We start from the raw sequence: 17944 nt of genomic DNA, 5'->3' as shown, positions 1-17944 counted from the left end.
ATGTAATGTCGCAGAAGGAGGCCACGGAGCGGGAGGGGGAAGAGGACGCCGCTGCAAACCTGCTCCACTGAAGAAGACTGGGGAGAAGAATGAGGCGCTATGCGCACCTTCTCCCTCCGCCGTAATAGGCGTCGCTGGGACTAGGGGGTTCTCAGTAATCCCCTAGGCCTGCACACGCAGGCCGCCCGTCAGAGCGTCGCGATAGCATGCGCAAACGATCCCGTGGCGCTCCTCGTTATGACGGAAAGGGTACCGCTGGTTTTTTAGTGGGTATTCCGTTGTTTGGTGCGCACTCAGCGCCTCGGACATCGGCGAGCCCCACATACCCCCCCACTGTTCCCGTGTGGGAAACGCGTAATGCGTTTTTCCAGCGTAAAAAAGGGGGTAATCTCTGGATCTACTGAAGCGATTTTGAAAATTCTTTTACCAAAAATTTCTTTTTAGAAAGCTACATTATTTGTGAGTGTTATAGGCTATATATTAACCCGAAAAATGAAAAGACGTTTTCGTGGTAGTGGGATTTGCAAAGTAAGTTGGAGAAAAAACGGTCGAAGATATATGATTGAGTTCTACAGAAAAGTTCTGGAGCTTGATAATGCCTACAAAAAAGTCAATGAAAGCATATGTCTAACTTTTATATTTTAGCTACAAAAAGTAGTTTTTTATATTAAAAAAATAATTTGACGAGTTAGGTCATTTTTATTGGTCATATTATCAACAATTTTGAATTCTTATCAAAATAAGTAAACTTATCGCTTCAAGTGTTTAAAACAAATTTAGATTTTTCCCTTTTACTGCATATAATTTGGACGATTGGTTAAAGAGATAATACGACATAGGTATGGAAAAGCCACCGAATTGTAATCTTTAGAGTGATATTTCTATAAGACGGTTTTTTTCATATACATCTTGACAATTTATTTAGAAATAAATGTCTTTATTACCAAGGAAATTTTATTTACATAAAATTCGTTTTTACAGTTAGTTTTTTGTTTGCATAGTTTAAGAGATAATTCAAAATATTAAATACGTGAGACAATTTAATTAATGTACGGCCAATCGATCACAAGTAAAAATGTTTACCATCCAACGAAGTGGGCACGGGTCAGCTAGTCATATATATATATATATATATATATATATATATATATATATATATATATATATATATATATTGGCGCGAGTAAAACTGACTCGTATGTCGTAACGGCAAAAGGCATAATGCTCTCATGTGCCGTCATGCACTCGACAGCTGCTCTCTACTTCCTAAATTTCACTCACTTCTATTAAAAAGTGTTAATTAAAACTAAATAGACAAAACTCCCAACGGAGGTATGAAAATATATATAATGATTATAATAATTAAAAAAACCGTTAGTAAAAAATCTACTTTAAGGATTATATACAACTCAAACTTGAGGAAAATCATATAAAGAAACAAGTTTCCAATTGTATCTATCCATTCGAATAACTATATAGATATATATACTATAAAGATACGATTAAACAAATTATAAAGTGAAATTGCAAACTTAAACATCAAACAATATACATTATGTATAAATAAAATCAGAACAAACAACTAAATAATCTTAAAGATACACTTACAACTTTAAACGCTACGTCTACCCTGAGACTTGTAAAATTAAACACGTCAGAACATTCTATCGCTGACTATTAAACAACGTTTATTCATGGAAAATGAATGCGAAGTTTGAAACTTTTTCCATTTATTCGTTGAAAACACCACTTCTCTTTTTTAATATATGTAACTGACATCAAACTGTTTTTATTTATTTATAGACTTTATAATAATCGTAAATCTTATTTATTTATTATATAACTACCAAGAGAATTTAAATTAATTTAAAATAATACATAGATATATAACCAATAAATATCAAATAAATTAATTGCAATTTTGATTATAGGTAATTACAGCTTGCCCAATATTTCTTTTTTTTATTTCTGTAGCATTCATGCACATCAAACTGCCCGTTATTTGGGCATCGGTATTTGCTATAAGAAATTACAAAAATATACAACTACTTAATTAGTTACGAAATTATATTTATTTGGTTATTTGATATTTTTTATTCGGTGATATTTGTTATTTAAAAGCCGAGATGGCCCTGTGGTAAGAACGCGTGTATCTTAACCGATGATCGTGGGTTCAAACCCGGGCAAGCACCACTGAATTTTCATGTGCTTAATTTGTGATTATAATTCACCTCGTGCTTTACGGTGAAGGAAAACATCGTGAGGAAACCTGCATGTGTCTAATTTCACTGAAATTCTGCCACATGTGAATTCTACCAACCCGCATTGGAGCAGCGTGGTGGAATAAGCTCCAAACCTTCTCCTCAAAAAAGAGGAGAGGAGGCCTTTAGCCCAGCAGTGGGACATTCACAGGCTGTTACGGATATTTGTTATTTGATATCATTTAATTTAATAAATATGAAAAATACATATATTTTAACTAGGTTTTTAGACATTTATTATCGATAATATATACTATAGTCTTACTTACTTGAGAATAGAGATTACATCATTAATTTTAAACATGGTCTTACAACATTTATATAGTTAAACGTTTAATTACAAACAATAATAAAAAATAAAATAAAAACAAACTTTAAAATAAATATAAATATAATGATGACAATATAACATTCAATACTATTAAATAAATTTAAATATAGTACAAATTCAACATATCAATTAATAATAATAATAATATACTTAGCTTGCTGAGAACTTATTTCATAAACAAACTAATTAGCTAAATTATAACTATTTCCACATCCACATTTTATAACAACGTTTAAATTTGTAGATTCGCGAAAATATGTTACCACTTACCAAAAACTCGAACTAAACGTATAAATACTTGTATAATTTAATATTATACTTATTTTTTTGGCTAGTTTTAGCAGATTATTTAGCTTAATTCCAAATAAATTAAACTATTATTATGATTATTGAATGAATTTAAAATAATTTCATATTAAATTCGTTGGGTAACTTGCGCACAAAACTTGTCAATTATTTTTACGGATAACTAAAAGTCGGGTTAACTCATGAGCGATGACTGAAGTAGGTCATTCACCTTTGCGCATTCAGTGCAAATATTTTATGGTATATATGTCTTAACTTATTGGCATACATAACACTCCGTTGAGCGAAAATTATTGAACAATCATACAACAATTGTTACAATGTAATCAAGTCATTTAAAATATTTATTCATTTATTTTTAAGCTATGTTCACTCATTTTTATAATATATATAATTAAAATTAAAAAACAAAATACGCATTACAAATTTATAGAAAAAACATGCCGTCTAATAAATTGTCCTGTGGCATTGTACCCAAGAGGCTAGCACTATTGTCTCTCTGTACCGCTAGACTTAGCCTTGAGGCTAAAAAAGCGCCTTGGGTCACCAGAATTGTGGACCAGTTTCTTAGAGAGTTTTAATATATTTTTTTGTATAAGACGACCATGGACCTAATGTTTTAAAACCCAGCCCCACAAATTCATATTCGTTGGATAAAAGTGAATATTTGCGGGGCTTGAGTATTTGAGCAGCTTCAGCGGTTGCACTGGCTTTACGAGATGTATTCTTGATATGAGATACTGCCAGTGTATCTACGCAAGTTGCATCCCACACAAGAACACGACCCATCCCATCGATAATTGCACTAATGTTGCTCCATGAGGCTAAAAAAATGTAATGTCATTTAAAATATATATAATTTAAATAAAATTCCAAGTCCTGTAGGAAGGCATACACGAGAGCGGATGCACAGCGCATTGGACAGATTGGTCATGACCTTATTTCGCATCCTAGGGGCTCCCATAGCTTCTGGCGTCTGACCAAGTCTGTGCAAAACAATTTCTGCCAACCTTCGCTGCCACCGCTCAGAAATCCGGACGGATCGCTAGCTCACAGTCCGCAGGAGAAAGCCGTTCTCCTGGCTAAACTCTTTGCCGACAACTCCGTGATCGATGATAGTAGTGCGCTGCCGTCAACAATACCTTCATGTGGCCACACGATGCCTGACATCAAAATCAGGCAACGTGATGTGCGTGCGGAGCTGCAATCACTTGATATACGGAAAGCTAGCGGTCCCGATGGAATACCAGCCATAGTGCCGAAGAAGTGCACGGCGGAGCTGTCTCCTGTGTTAAAGCGCCTGTTTCAACTTTCTCTCTCTTCGGGATGTGTGCCGGAGGCTTGGAGAAGAGCTAATGTGCAAGCGGTTCCCAAAAAAGGGGATCGGTCTGACCCGGCAAATTATCGAACAATAGCTATCACCTCAGTACTTTGTAAGGTGATGGAACGGATTCTAAACAACCAACTGATCCATTACCTAGAAGATCACTGTCTAATTAATGATCGTCAGTACGGGTTTCGACCAAAACGGTCCACAGGTGATCTCCTAACGTACGTAACACACCTCTGGGGTGAAACTATCGACAAGCATGGAGAATCGTTGGCTGTCAGCCTCGATATCTCCAAGGCTTTCGACAAGATCTGGCACAGAAGTCTTCTCTCCAAGCTACCGGCATATGGTCTGCCTGCTCAGCTATGCACCTGGATTGCCAGCTTCCTACACAAGCGTAGCCTTCGTGTTTTAGTAGATGGCTGCGCTTCACAATTCTATGTAGTGAATGCTGGGGTCCCCCAGGGATCTGTGCTATCTCCCACACTCTTTCTTTTGCATATCAATGATATGCTCTCTCTTGGGAACATACATTGCTATGCAGTTGATAGTACTGTGCATGGTGGATACCACGGACGTGCAGTGGCTGGGCGGGCGGAAACTGGGGAGAGGCGGGAGAATCTTGTCATTGAACTCGATAGGACGTTAGAGCTCATCGCCAAATGGGGTTCTGATAATCTTGTTGAGTTTAATGCCAAGAAAACACAGGTATGCGCTCTCACAGCGAAAAAGTCACCATTTTCCCCTCTTCCCTCCCTCTGTGGCACACCGCTGATGATACAAAGCAAAATCGCCATGCTGGGGATGGACGTCCACTGCGACCTTAGTCCAAGGGATTACATCGAGGCTATTATAAAAACAGCTTTACGGAAACTCGGAGTTCTAAACAAGGTGCGACGTTTTTTCACGCCACAACAACTGTGCCTGTTATACAAAACACAGGTACGGTCTTGCGTTGAATATTGCTCGCACCTTTGGGATGGCTCCGCTAAGTGCCTACTGGAGGCCTTGGACCGGTTGCAGCGACGTGCAGTACGCATTATTGGCGACGTAAAGGTCACAAGCACCCTTGAACCTTTACAATTGCGTCGCGAGATAGCAGCACTGAGCGCTTTCTATCGACTGTATCACGGCGAGTGCTCTGAGGAATTATTCTCTCTAATTCCTGCTTCCCCCTTCCTTCTTAAGTCCACGCGAGCTGGTTCTTGATGTCACCGCCTAACTGTGACATCAATTCCATTGCGCACAAAGAAATTTGGCAACTCTTTTCTTTGTCGCACTACCAAAAAATGGAATTCCTTACCAGCTCACGTGTTCCCCTCCTCTTACAACCCGGGTTCCTTCAAACGAGGCGTGAAGAGGCATCTTGCGGGCCGGCAAGGCGGGGACGGCTAGTACAGAACATTCTTCCCGACTGTACTGGCCGTCGTCGCGTTTGGACTCTACTACCACTTACCATCAGGTGGAGTAGAGTCATTTGCCATCGCGGCGCACATAAAAAAAAATAAAAAATTTATTTATTCTCTGTCACAGACAATAATGTTTACATTTTGTTATATATAATAAATACAGTTGTATGTGGGAGGCAGAAGCACAAACTAAGTTGCCTTGTACTAAGGGTCTCCTGGGTCCCCCTCTTAAGTTAGGAACTATTTATTTATTTAATTTTAGTAAACAGGAGAAAGACGAAAGCTTTTACAATATATTTTCTAGTAATAAGTACTTATGCTAATAGAAATAAAAAGATAATGTATGCTTGTGAATATGCGCGTGCGAGCGCATGTGAATTTAGTTTTATATGTATGGGTGTGTGTGTTGTGTACACATACATACATGACACTCAGTATCGTGTATGTTAGAATGTGTATGCGTATTTATGTATGTGAGTATTTGTCTATACGCTCTGGGTATATGTATATAGGTGGAGTAGATTAAATAATATATGTACATGCTACTGTTTTACTACAATTGTTTGTTTATAATTAATACGTTAAATTAATAATTTTTCTGTCCCTTCAAAGTACAGTTTTAAAAGTCAGTCAGTTAATATTTTCTTACATGCGAATTTTAGTAAATTTGAAATAGAGAGTAATTTATTTAATTTATTGTAAAGCCTTGCTGCTTTAAAATCATAGAATTTTTGGGCAAAAAAAGTTTTAACCATCACAGATTTACATAATTCATAGGATCTTCTTGAGTCAATTATATCAATTAGTGAGGCCTTAATCATGGAGTGTTTTTTAAGATGATATTTAATATGTAAAGTTTTCTGTCGGCCAGAACATTTGATTCCTTATATAAATCTATAGTAGGAAATAATCGTGTATAATATTATTCCTTATTCGAATTATTTTATAAAAATATAACTATAATTGATCGATTTTATTAGCAGTGGTACCTAAAAGGTTGATATTTCACTCGTCAAATCTGAATTAGGTGAATGCTAGGTTCATGCCACAGTATCACAAGGTCATAACATATGATGTAGACTAACTTCAGTTAATTTTGTTTCGTATATTAAATTTCAATATAAGTCGAGATTAAGGATTCAAACCCTAAAAAGCAAAACTGTGTTTTAATATGCTTAATTTGTTTTTATTTATAATTTATCTCGCAAAGGAAAACAGCCCGGGGAAGATTGAATTTTTCTTACTGTCTTAATGTCGTGTTTACTTTTTTTTTAATATATTTTTCTTCAACTAGGATAAACCAGTGCTACACAACGTGGTATCCGGTATTATCGTCAGTACGAAGTCACTTGTGCTGCAGAAGGTGACGAGAGAACACAGTGGGGATTACACCTGTCGCGCCAACAATGCCCTCGGGGAAACTGCTAGTCAGGCTACCCATCTCAGCATACAATGTACGTATATATATCATAACGTTTCAACAAATTTCAACAGATAACACTTAATATTAATCTATAAAAAATTATATGAAAGATAAAAACATGGAATAATAATTCATTGACTTTCAGCAGGCTATAAAATTTATTAGTATAAAAAGAAGCTACTGAGTCTCTTGTCTTATCTCTGTACAATATGGATAAGTACCGAACTGTTTAGCTTTACATTTATTAAATTCGTAAAATAACTACTTAAGTGCTCGTAACAGCTTACTCGATTATTTTTTTTCAATTTTGAATACATCTATTCTTTGTCTATGATGAAAAAGTCAGCTATCCACGTGGTCTAGAATAGCAAATATATCTCGACTGATAACATACAGTATAAATTTTAATATTTAATTGTTCAATTCGGTTGTAATGAAGAAACAAAGTATGACGTAACAAAGGTTTTGAGGATTTATAGAATAACAGATTATTGACCTACGTGGTTGTAAAACTCTTTTTAAACACTGATAATATAAACAATTAAACAGTAAACTTAACTATATAAGAAAAGTATTTTGTATATAGATAGCAAGTAAATAATACATATAATAGTTTACCGACTGATATCGATTTTTGTATGTTTCCAATTATTCGTCCACCGTAGTTTAGTAATGCCCCAATTGTAATTCTCATATTGAAAATGTATCTTTTGTTATGCCAGATTTCAGATTCAATTAATGAAATTGGTTGTATCATGATACCAATAATCTAATAAATTATCATACATGTCATTTGAAAATTATCCATCCTAGTATTTATGATATTGGATAAGAAAAATTGCTATTTTTTCATACTTCTACAACAATAAGAAACAAGGCTTTTGATAGGTGGTGATTAATCCTTTCTAAGTCTAATTAGGATTAATATAATAAAAAAAATATAAATTATCAAATGACAATTATCTGTTTCTCTTTATGAATAAAAAACTATATTTAGAAAGACTGATTAAAAAACAAAGATATTTTATTTATATGAATTATAAATAAAATATAAGTATAGTTGAGACGCTTTAGTAATCGTATTAATTTAAAGTAGTTGCTATTTGGGTTTAATTACCTTTCACTCTTATTTGCATATTTTTCTACTGGATAACTTTTCTTCTATGTAGCGATGCATTTTTAATGAATCTTAAGAAGTCACTGCACTCTCTCAGTGATAGTTTAGAATGATTGCGCGCTGCACAATACTCCGTATTTAGCTACATGAAATGGTTTTTATCCCGAACACGTGCGTGTTCGTTTCAAAAAGCTTAGAATGTTCATCTTTAAAAGAGAAAAACCAAGATTGATTAGTGGATAGAAAACGTGGATCTCAACTGAGGAAAACAGTTTTTTCCTTATCTTTTCTTTCAGGAGGAATAAAAAAGAAAAAATATGACGTAACATAACGTCATCATTTTTACACTTTGAAAATTAAGAAACGCTTTTAGTTTTTTTATATCAATTTATACAATTGCACGATTGTTCTTTAATTCCCGGAGCAGAGTCCGTCGCGTAATCCAGAAAATAGCTTAAAACATTTTTTACTCTCATGCATTAGCAAACCCCTTGGCAACTGAAACATAAAAGTCTAATGGCCAAATCGACTTTCTATTGGAACGAAGTAGCCTGATAAAAATAAAACAGCTCAATCAGTAAATTGTACAGAAGATTGCTTTTCGAAACTGAATTAGAAACAGTCTGTTCTATTACAAACAAAATACTAATAAATTTGTTTCATTTGGACAAAAGGTTTTGGGAATATCAATCTAACTTCTTAAGTAAAAGAAAATTTGTTAAACCAACACTGAAAGAAATGGTGGTACAATAATCTTTTCCGTTGTTATCAGTTATAGAGATATCGTGTACTTGATGGCTTCGTGCTAGCCTGTGTGGGTAAGTGCCACCTACTCATCAGATATTCTACAACTAAAAAGCAATACTAATGTAAAGAATGGCTAATATTTCTTAAATGTCTATGGGCGGTGTTGACCACTTACCATCAGGTGGCCCATGTGCTCGCCCGTCAAACTATGTTGTAAAAAAATATTAGACATTTGGTATTTCCAAACTTATACCACCTATATATCGACATGGTCCAGCGGCTAGAAAACGTGACTTTTAACCAATGATTGCGGGTTTAAACCCGAGCGAGCACCAAAGCTCATGTGCTAAATTTGGCCGTAAATTGGTGTCTATAATACATCTCAAATTAAAGTCGAATTAAAATCCACCACATGTAGGTCTACCGACTTGCAATTTAGTAGCTTATTACCATTGACAGGCAAAGGCCTTGTGTCTTTGCCAGTGGTAAACCTATAATTCGATCGCATTATAACTAATTTATCATTTTCGTCTATATCATTATTAAGCAATTAACTTCGAAACTTCGTACTTATATATAATAATGAGTCATCAAAATCGCATCGATCAACAGTGACTAATGAACGATAAATATTCACTACCGGGATTCATTTACTAACTTACTAATCAATGCGCCAACATGAGGCGAGTTCTATTAGTAAATACTATGCGAGAATTTCACTTAGCAAATCATTGTTGGGACATCAATCATGACTGGAATGCATATCGAATGACAGGGAACCGTACTAATAGAAAAACGATGTGTATATCTAACAAATAATATTTATTATATTCAATGAAAAGAGGAAAACTTGCTAAGCACGTTATGGTATATTGCAGAATATATCAGTAACTAGTTATAAAAGTAGATATCATTTATGATAATACTTTAATATTTCTGATTAGTACGCCAGAAGGATATGTATGGATAGGGTGCCAAATACCGTTTATTAGTTTTTATTTCATATTTACCCAAAAACTATTAATTCGAATGGATTTATTTATTATAAAAGCAATGAATACCATATCTCTACACCTTTTTAATCCTGATGTATAATATAATAATAAATAATCAGGCACATTAAAATAACATTAAAACAAATTAAACATAATATACATCAAAGGCACGACCAAATTTTTATGGAGATATATATATTATAAATTTAAAAAAAAATACCAATATCCAGACTGGCCTAGGCCAGTCAGGAGGAACCAACTCTCTGTACATACAAATAACATGATGAGCGTTCAAATGCGACACCCTTTTCACCATCAAACAGACATATTAACATCAATTTTTTATATATAAGTTGTAATATAATAGCTGGATGAGCTATGCCGTAGTTCATCTGTCTGAGCACTTTTGTAGCGAGCACTAACAAAACAGTAATTAATATACCAAAATTTCACGAAGCCTTTGTAGATTTTGAATTTGTCTGCATGATAGTTCTGAAATTAACAGTGTTTTAATTATCAGAGCATGCATATGTGTGTGTGTAATCGTTAAGTCTAAATTTATATTAAACATAATGTCGCATTTGAATTGGTACAGTACAAAGGGTACGATGACCGACACGAATAGATACAGCAATAAAGCAGGTTGAATAATCTTTAAACTCATCGAGATTATTTCCTGTGACTGTACTGTAACAGCCTGTGAATGTCCCACTGCTGGGCTAAGGCCTCCTCTAACTTTTTAAGGAGAAGGTTTGGAGCTTTCCTGCAAAGAAAATACGTTATGGTCATAATTAAGTACAACCTACAAATACAAGAAACTTAATAGTTATTTTTTTTTCGCAAATGAAATACATAAATTATATTCAGTAAAATATATTTGTCATTTGAAAATGACAATGAATACGAACTGAACGCTTTATTGCCATATATATTCTTGTAATGTGCCTTATTAGTTTACGTTTAAAAAAAACTAATAATTTAATAGTAATTAAATAATTCTTAAGGGCGAGAGAGAACAAACTACTCTAAAATACTAATACAATATAAGGTTGGTGTAATTATATCATAATACAATCAAATTATAATACGGCTCAAAATGTACTTTTACTATTTAATCATTTATTATTTTTTTTTAATGTTATGATAAAAAAAATAAACATTTCAGCCTCTAAGAGCTAAGATAATGACTGTATTGTAATCACTTTTATTTTATTTTCTTTTTATGTTCTTAAGGATACTTAGTGTTCTGGGACAAAGAAATAAATTATTATTATTTTGCGGCTTGAATTTAATCATTTATTTGTAGAGCCGTCGTTAAGTAAAAACACTTCAATCCTTGAGCGGTAAACCATGAAAATAATTTAAATTTATATATTTATATTTTATTGAGGTAATCGGACTAACAAATGGGCCACATGAAGGTAAGTGGTCTCCAACCTGTAGGAAATATAAGCCAACCTTGAGAATTAAGATGTTATGTCCCTTGTGCCTGTAGTTACACTGATTCACCTTATAATGCACAACCATATTTTAAGTATTGCTGTTATGTATTGCATTATTCTTATACAATTTTTCATAACATTTTCAATCTTATAACTTAAAGGATGGATCTTTTTTATTTTTATTTTAAGATAGCCTAAATCCTTCTCCAAGCAAACTCTGTGAACATTTTTACCAAACTCTGGTACTCGCATTAATATATTAGTATTGGTTCAACAACGCCTTTAATACGAGCAAATATTTTAATGAAAATCTACAGCAATAGACGGGGATCGCAGTTTTATAAGTAGATATGAAAATGAATCACAGTCACCGAGTACGCCCGAGGCGAACAGTCGGCGATAAAATTTATATATCGTCTGACTTCTGTTATGATTTAACGAACTGAATTCGAAGCCTCTTTCAGCTTTCCGTGTTAATTACAGCATCGCCCTTATTTACTCAGGCTGCTAAAACGAATTTCTAATTTTGCTGTTATATTTACGTTTTAACTTAAATACAGTGTTATGTTAAAACTTTGCGAGTCGGAGCTTGATTTAAAGCCAATTATTTTCACCTGCCAGTATCATAATATATCATACATAATACAGTGTTTTAAAGCAGGTTGTTACGTAAGTTTTAGTTTGCCGACGTAGCGGCTTCATGTTAAAATGAAGTCTTAAATCATCTGCAGGTTCTGTTCGGAATGCAAAATTTGCTATCTAGTTAGTTTTCTGGTTAGGAAAATTTTATAGCTCGATTTGTTATGGCTTAATTCGATCTTCCTTTATATTTGTATGTATTCTATATATGTTAAATCTATATGTTTTGATTAAGCTATTGTCAACAGTTGCCCCAGTGTGCATGCATTCCACGCCTCAAGTTTTGGGCGCGCAATTAGACGAAGCGTTGCGCGTAAGTTGCTCCGTAACAGCCAATCCGCCTGACGTCACATTCTTTTGGCAGTTCAACAATAGCGGCGAAAGTCTGGATGTTTCACCGACAAAATTTGGTATAAAAGTTTATGTATTATTATTATTATTAGCATTTATACTAAATATAATTACGAATATTTCTATGTTATAGTACATATTTAGCAGTAACTATGTTATTGTTTTTGATAAGATAAGCTTATGAAGTATTTGTACATCAATATTGACGTGTAAAATTTACAAGTTTTACAAATTGAAGTAAAAATGCTACGATGTGTTAATTGAAAACAAAAATAACACAGTTTATTTAGATAAATAATTGCATATTGTGGGTATTTTTGTGAAGACATAAATGACATAGAACAAAAACAACAAACTCGCAATTCGAATTCACGTACACAACAAAAACAAAATCAAGACAGCTCACAGCACACTTGAGATAAATAAAATAGTTTCGAAGATACGTTGTTGGAAGGCGGATCACGTGACGCGTGCCTCCAACTTAAATTTGGTAAAAGGATTTTCAAATTAATAAGTTTTACCAACGTTACGTCCAAAGTCCAAACTTATGTCGTTGCTTGGACGGTTTTTTGAATTGGTGCCAAGTCAAGTTTTGTGATAGTGATAAATTATTTCCAACGAAATGCATACGTGTTCCACTTTACTAAAATGCCTGTTGGCCGCAGAAAGGAAACACCTGGATAAAGAGGTTTATTTCGCATCATATGATAATATCCACAACTATTTAATTATTATTTATGATAATGTTACCGTACAAATTCAATACACGGCCTCATTTTCGCAGTATTGAAATAAATTAATATAATTTCGGTCATAATATGAATTGCAAAAATGTTATTTTCATATCGTATTTCATTACACCGGTGTGAAATCCATTTTTATTACATTACTCTTCACCTTGTAAAACTCGCTTTCAATAAATTAATACACAAAATCTCAGACTTTTGTGCAGGTAAAATAATTTTTTTATTTATTTTATTCTAAATTTACTTCAATAAAATCGCAGCGCCACCTGTAAACCTGTAACCTGTAACAGCCTGTGAATGTCCCACTGCTGGGCTAAAGGCCTCCTCTCCTCTTTTTGAGGAGAAGCTTATTCCACCACGCTGCTCCAATGCGGGTTGGTGGAATACACATGTGATATTATATGATATAATATTATATGATATAATACACAATCGCAGCGCCACATTCTGGGTCCAATTTATACTATCCAGAGATATTCAAGCACACATAAAAAAATCAGCAAAATCGATATAACCGATTGAGAGTAGTTCAGTAACATACACACATACATAAATATAAAAAAAAACTGTCCGACCAACCAAACCAACCAAATTCACACGACCATTATCAGAATCATATCATGCAGAAATGTCCTATAAGCCCCGACTACATAGTCGTACAATTAAATGTTATCATTATGCTACGTAAACAGATTACCCAACCAAGTTAAGGATACATGAACTTTTAAGTTACAGCGTAAGCTATTTATTATTAATTTATAACACAACAATTATGATGTAAATTATAATATTGTCATATTATATATTGTCAATAAAAAATATAAAAGTTATGTTAGAATTAATTATAATTTTAAAATCTCATTTACATGCCAATTCTTTTTAAGAACGAAACATGTATGTACACGTAAATATCTACCATATTTTAAAACCAGCTTTAATCACAACGTATTTTTTTGATTGTTGTAATTTATATGAATTATCACTATATATTATAAATCAAAGTTCCTTCACCGCGTATGTCTGCGGATCGGTCTGAACGCGATAAACTCAAAATCTACCAAACGTTTTCTTCTACAGTTTTCACCAATAGAAGGAATGATTTATGAAGAAGGTTATATAATTGATAACGATTTTCTGTAAGGTGGCTGAAATATGACGATGATTATTGAAGGTGTCGGATTCTACCCGTGCAAATGCGGGACAGGTAGGTACCCATAATTTACGCTTGACATATCCTGTATATTACTTTTTTTGTTCATAGGTACAGCTAACGGGAGCACGAGTGAACTTAGCTACAAGCCACAGAGTGAACGAGACTACGGCGCATTAAGTTGTCGTGGCACGAACAGTGTCGGCAGGCAACTAGAGCCATGCGTCTTCCAAATCGTCCCTGCTTGTGAGTTGATGCATATGATTACTGTTTTATAACTGTGTAATAGGACAGTCAGATTTAGTTTTCGCAAGTGAGTAAAACCTCCAATGACAGTAGACAAATTTGTCCAGACACTGGTCCTGAATACTAAATATAAGTTATTAAATCAACATGTAGTGTCAATGAGATATAAAATGTTATTTCGCGTGAGTAATTACAATGGCTCACTCATCTTTATAATCACAATGTAGCAATATACAGTGTTGATGGGCTTGTGCAAAACCCTGCCTCCAGTAAATTGTATTTATCTTGTTGTTAGAATATCACATCTAGCGTTAGTATCTTTTGTTTATAAAAAACTTAAACATATGTAGCCGAAAACTCCCCAACAGCATACAGGATATTGCTCTTTAATGGTATACTAAAATGTACCTTAGATTCTCGTACCTGAACGTGCTTTCCGAGGCACGAAAATGTAACATTGCTAATTTTCAGTCTACTACGTGTGATGATTTTTGGTTTAAAAAAAAAAACAATAATGGCTTTGTTAACGCAAAATAGATTTTGAGCCTAGAGTTATGCAGCCTTATTAACAAGCCACTAGATCAACAAGAAAGTTATTTAAAACATGAATCCGTTACAATAACATTGAGTTTCAAATTTGTTCTTTAAGCCGCGCTGAACTAGAAATTTTACCTCGACCAAACCGTCGTCGATTGTAAACTTCAACTATTATAGGTCACAGTGGAAGGTTCCAGGTGTTCCGTTCGCTGAATAAGCTATTATATTTTAGTATCGATTAGCTAGTTTCTTATCGGTATCATGAATTTTGGGCTCGTTCGGAAATAACGAACTTTTATCGTTTTTAAACTCGGTTCAGTCTATTTTACTCATACGTTTATGTAGTTCATATTTTTTCTTAAAACATAAACTTGTAAAAGGCATTTTTTTTTTTTGTAAAATATAATGTCGAGTGACTGGTACTTTACGCATTGCACAAAACCTTACCACCAAGTGAATCAGTATCTGTATATGTATCTCTCAATATCGTATTGTAAAGACAAAACAAATTGATAAACGTACATAAAACAACGTCATATGTTGCACGAACAATTATTACACGAAGTGCAACGTATCGCTCGTTCAGACCGCGGCATTTAATATGCCGTATAATATAACATGTGAAAATGTCACCCTACAGTCATAAGTCACGTCGAAATTAGTGAGTTAGCTTGTACACTTAATTTTCATTTCAAAGCGTGTTACGCGTGAATTAATTCCTTCTCGTGTGGCTTAGAGATTATAATGATTAAATTATAAGGTGTCGAGGCGCGTCGAGCAGATCATGTGCCAGAATCCTTAGTAAGATTTATACCTCATTTTCATATGTATTTGTAGTTATAAGGTTTTAATAATGTGCCTTCATCAATACGTTACCCTGTTACATAAATAACATACCCTGACACATAAATAATTTTCGATTCAATCTTTAATTATTTATAAGACATTTGACATAAAATATGCCATTATTAAATTATCTCTTACTTTAATAATTCATTTGTTTTTTTGGATGTTAACGATTAAATAGTTTTTGTATATTTTTTATACTCTTTCACAAGATTATATTGTACATAATCCTAATAAAGACGAAAGAAGTATAGTATAGCGATAATAACCCTTTTAAAACCAAGAATATAAACGGTTTGCAAAGTGTCACGCGACGAACGTCAATATGGTATAGTTCACAACAAACGTCGTAATTATATATATATATATTAGTAATCACTATCAATTATGTTAAATAAGTAATTCATTCATAGCTCGTCCTGCGCCACCCCGAAACTGTTCCCTTCAAGCTGGTAGCAACAATACCGAGGGTGTCAGCTGGTTGATCGTGCGATGCGTGTCCGGCTACGACGGCGGTCTGCCACAGACATTCGTCCTAGAAGCACTTGATCCCATCACTAGCAAGATTAAGTTCAATAGCAGCGTCAATGAAACAGGTAACAACGTTTTAATAAAATAAATTGGTTATGAGGAAAAAAAAAATCATTCAAAATTACTTCAATTTACATATAAATTAGAAAATCGATAATAGTTTTAATTTGCTATGTTTCTAATAGTGTAAATAACTGGTCAAATCACATAACTAAAAACAGCTAGATGAGAAACATTCACTAGCATAAAACATAATTATAGAAAACTAGCGGCCCGCCCAGATTTCATCCGGGTCGGTCAATTATTTATCTTAGTAGATCATTTATAGCAAAATATTTGATACCTTCGGTTATATTATTGCTCTTTTCGTAAATATCTCTTTTTTTTAAATATTATTCACTGTTAATTACGCTTTCTCTAGGTAAAAGAATTTTAAAAAATGGTTACGTTGTTTTTAAATTTATCTATTACGAACAAACATACAAAAAATAAAATATAATTTATTCCAAATATTGCTGACTTATGTCTAACACATACATTTTTAATATAAGTTTGTCAATGATATAAAGACATTATTCACAAATTATACAAAACTGACATACAACAGAAGACAAAACATAAATTACAATATTGTGATGCTGTCTGAAAATAAAAACGTGCAGGCAAATCAAACTACCAAACTCATTACTTAGAGTAGAAGTTAGAAAGCACGGAATTCACTAAAAGCACGGAACAAGGAAGGAAGTTTTTTGAGACTGCATTACAGAATTTACATATTCATATTTTTTTAATATGTACGTATATTATTATAATTATGAAACAAGCATTAGGGTACAACTCCTAAACTTCTCAAAATATGAAAAAAGCCTTTGCCCAACAGTGGTATGGTATATTTTATAGGCTTTTTTATAATATAGGTAGCAGGCTAAATGGGTCACCTGATGTTAAGTCACCACCGCCCATGTACATTGCCGATATAAGCAATATTAACCATTCCTTACATCACCAATGCGCCACTAACCTTCGGAACGAAGATATTACGTCCCTTGTGCCTGTAGTTACATCTTCAAACCGGAACGCCACAATATTAAGTATTTCTGTTTAGCGGTAGAATATCTGATGAGTAGATGGTACTACCCAGACGGGCTTGCGCAAGGCCCTACCACCAAGAAGCCCTAGGCTAACCAAAATGTACTCCATATACACTAACAACTAAATTGTATAGTACAAATTTAGTGTAAAATAAAGAACAGAAAAGTGTTTATCCCATAAAAGTTATTTTTATATTCATTTTTAAAATAAAAATAGTTGTTGAAAAACGCATATACAAATTAAAACCTCGATACTATAAATTTTATATTCAGTCAAATGGTTTTGTTAATTTAACATGCAAAGCGCGACTTGAAACGCGTGGTTCCGTTCGTTGCGAATTATTTATAAATCCATTGATATATAAAAACAATATTATACAAACAAAAAAAAACTATTTCTCTTGTATATTTTCCTTTGTGAAAAAGAAAATTGCGTCAAACTTTTA

At 33.6% G+C, this 17944-nt stretch overlaps 1 protein-coding gene across 7 annotated transcripts in view; it reads left to right on the top strand.

The window, feature by feature from the left end:
- Nucleotides 1–17944, top strand: part of LOC126775942 (protein turtle homolog A-like) — a 113109-nt gene that overhangs the window by 89717 nt on the left and 5448 nt on the right. For all 7 annotated transcript variants that reach the window (XR_007669921.1, XM_050498147.1, XM_050498152.1 and 4 more), the window contains 4 exons: nucleotides 6932–7091; nucleotides 12249–12410; nucleotides 14359–14493; nucleotides 16290–16472. Coding sequence is in view for 6 of the 7 variants with exons in the window: in XM_050498147.1 (XP_050354104.1) it covers nucleotides 6932–7091; nucleotides 12249–12410; nucleotides 14359–14493; nucleotides 16290–16472 (640 nt within the window). In the remaining variant the exon portion in view is untranslated. The remainder of the gene's footprint in view (nucleotides 1–6931; nucleotides 7092–12248; nucleotides 12411–14358; nucleotides 14494–16289; nucleotides 16473–17944) is intronic.

The sequence above is a fragment of the Nymphalis io genome, chromosome 19 (genome assembly GCF_905147045.1).
Source record: "Nymphalis io chromosome 19, ilAglIoxx1.1, whole genome shotgun sequence".
In the NCBI taxonomy this organism is placed as follows: Eukaryota; Metazoa; Arthropoda; class Insecta; order Lepidoptera; family Nymphalidae; genus Nymphalis; species Nymphalis io.
Note: the sequence above shows the minus strand (reverse complement) of the source record. Positions and strands in the feature narration are given on the sequence as shown.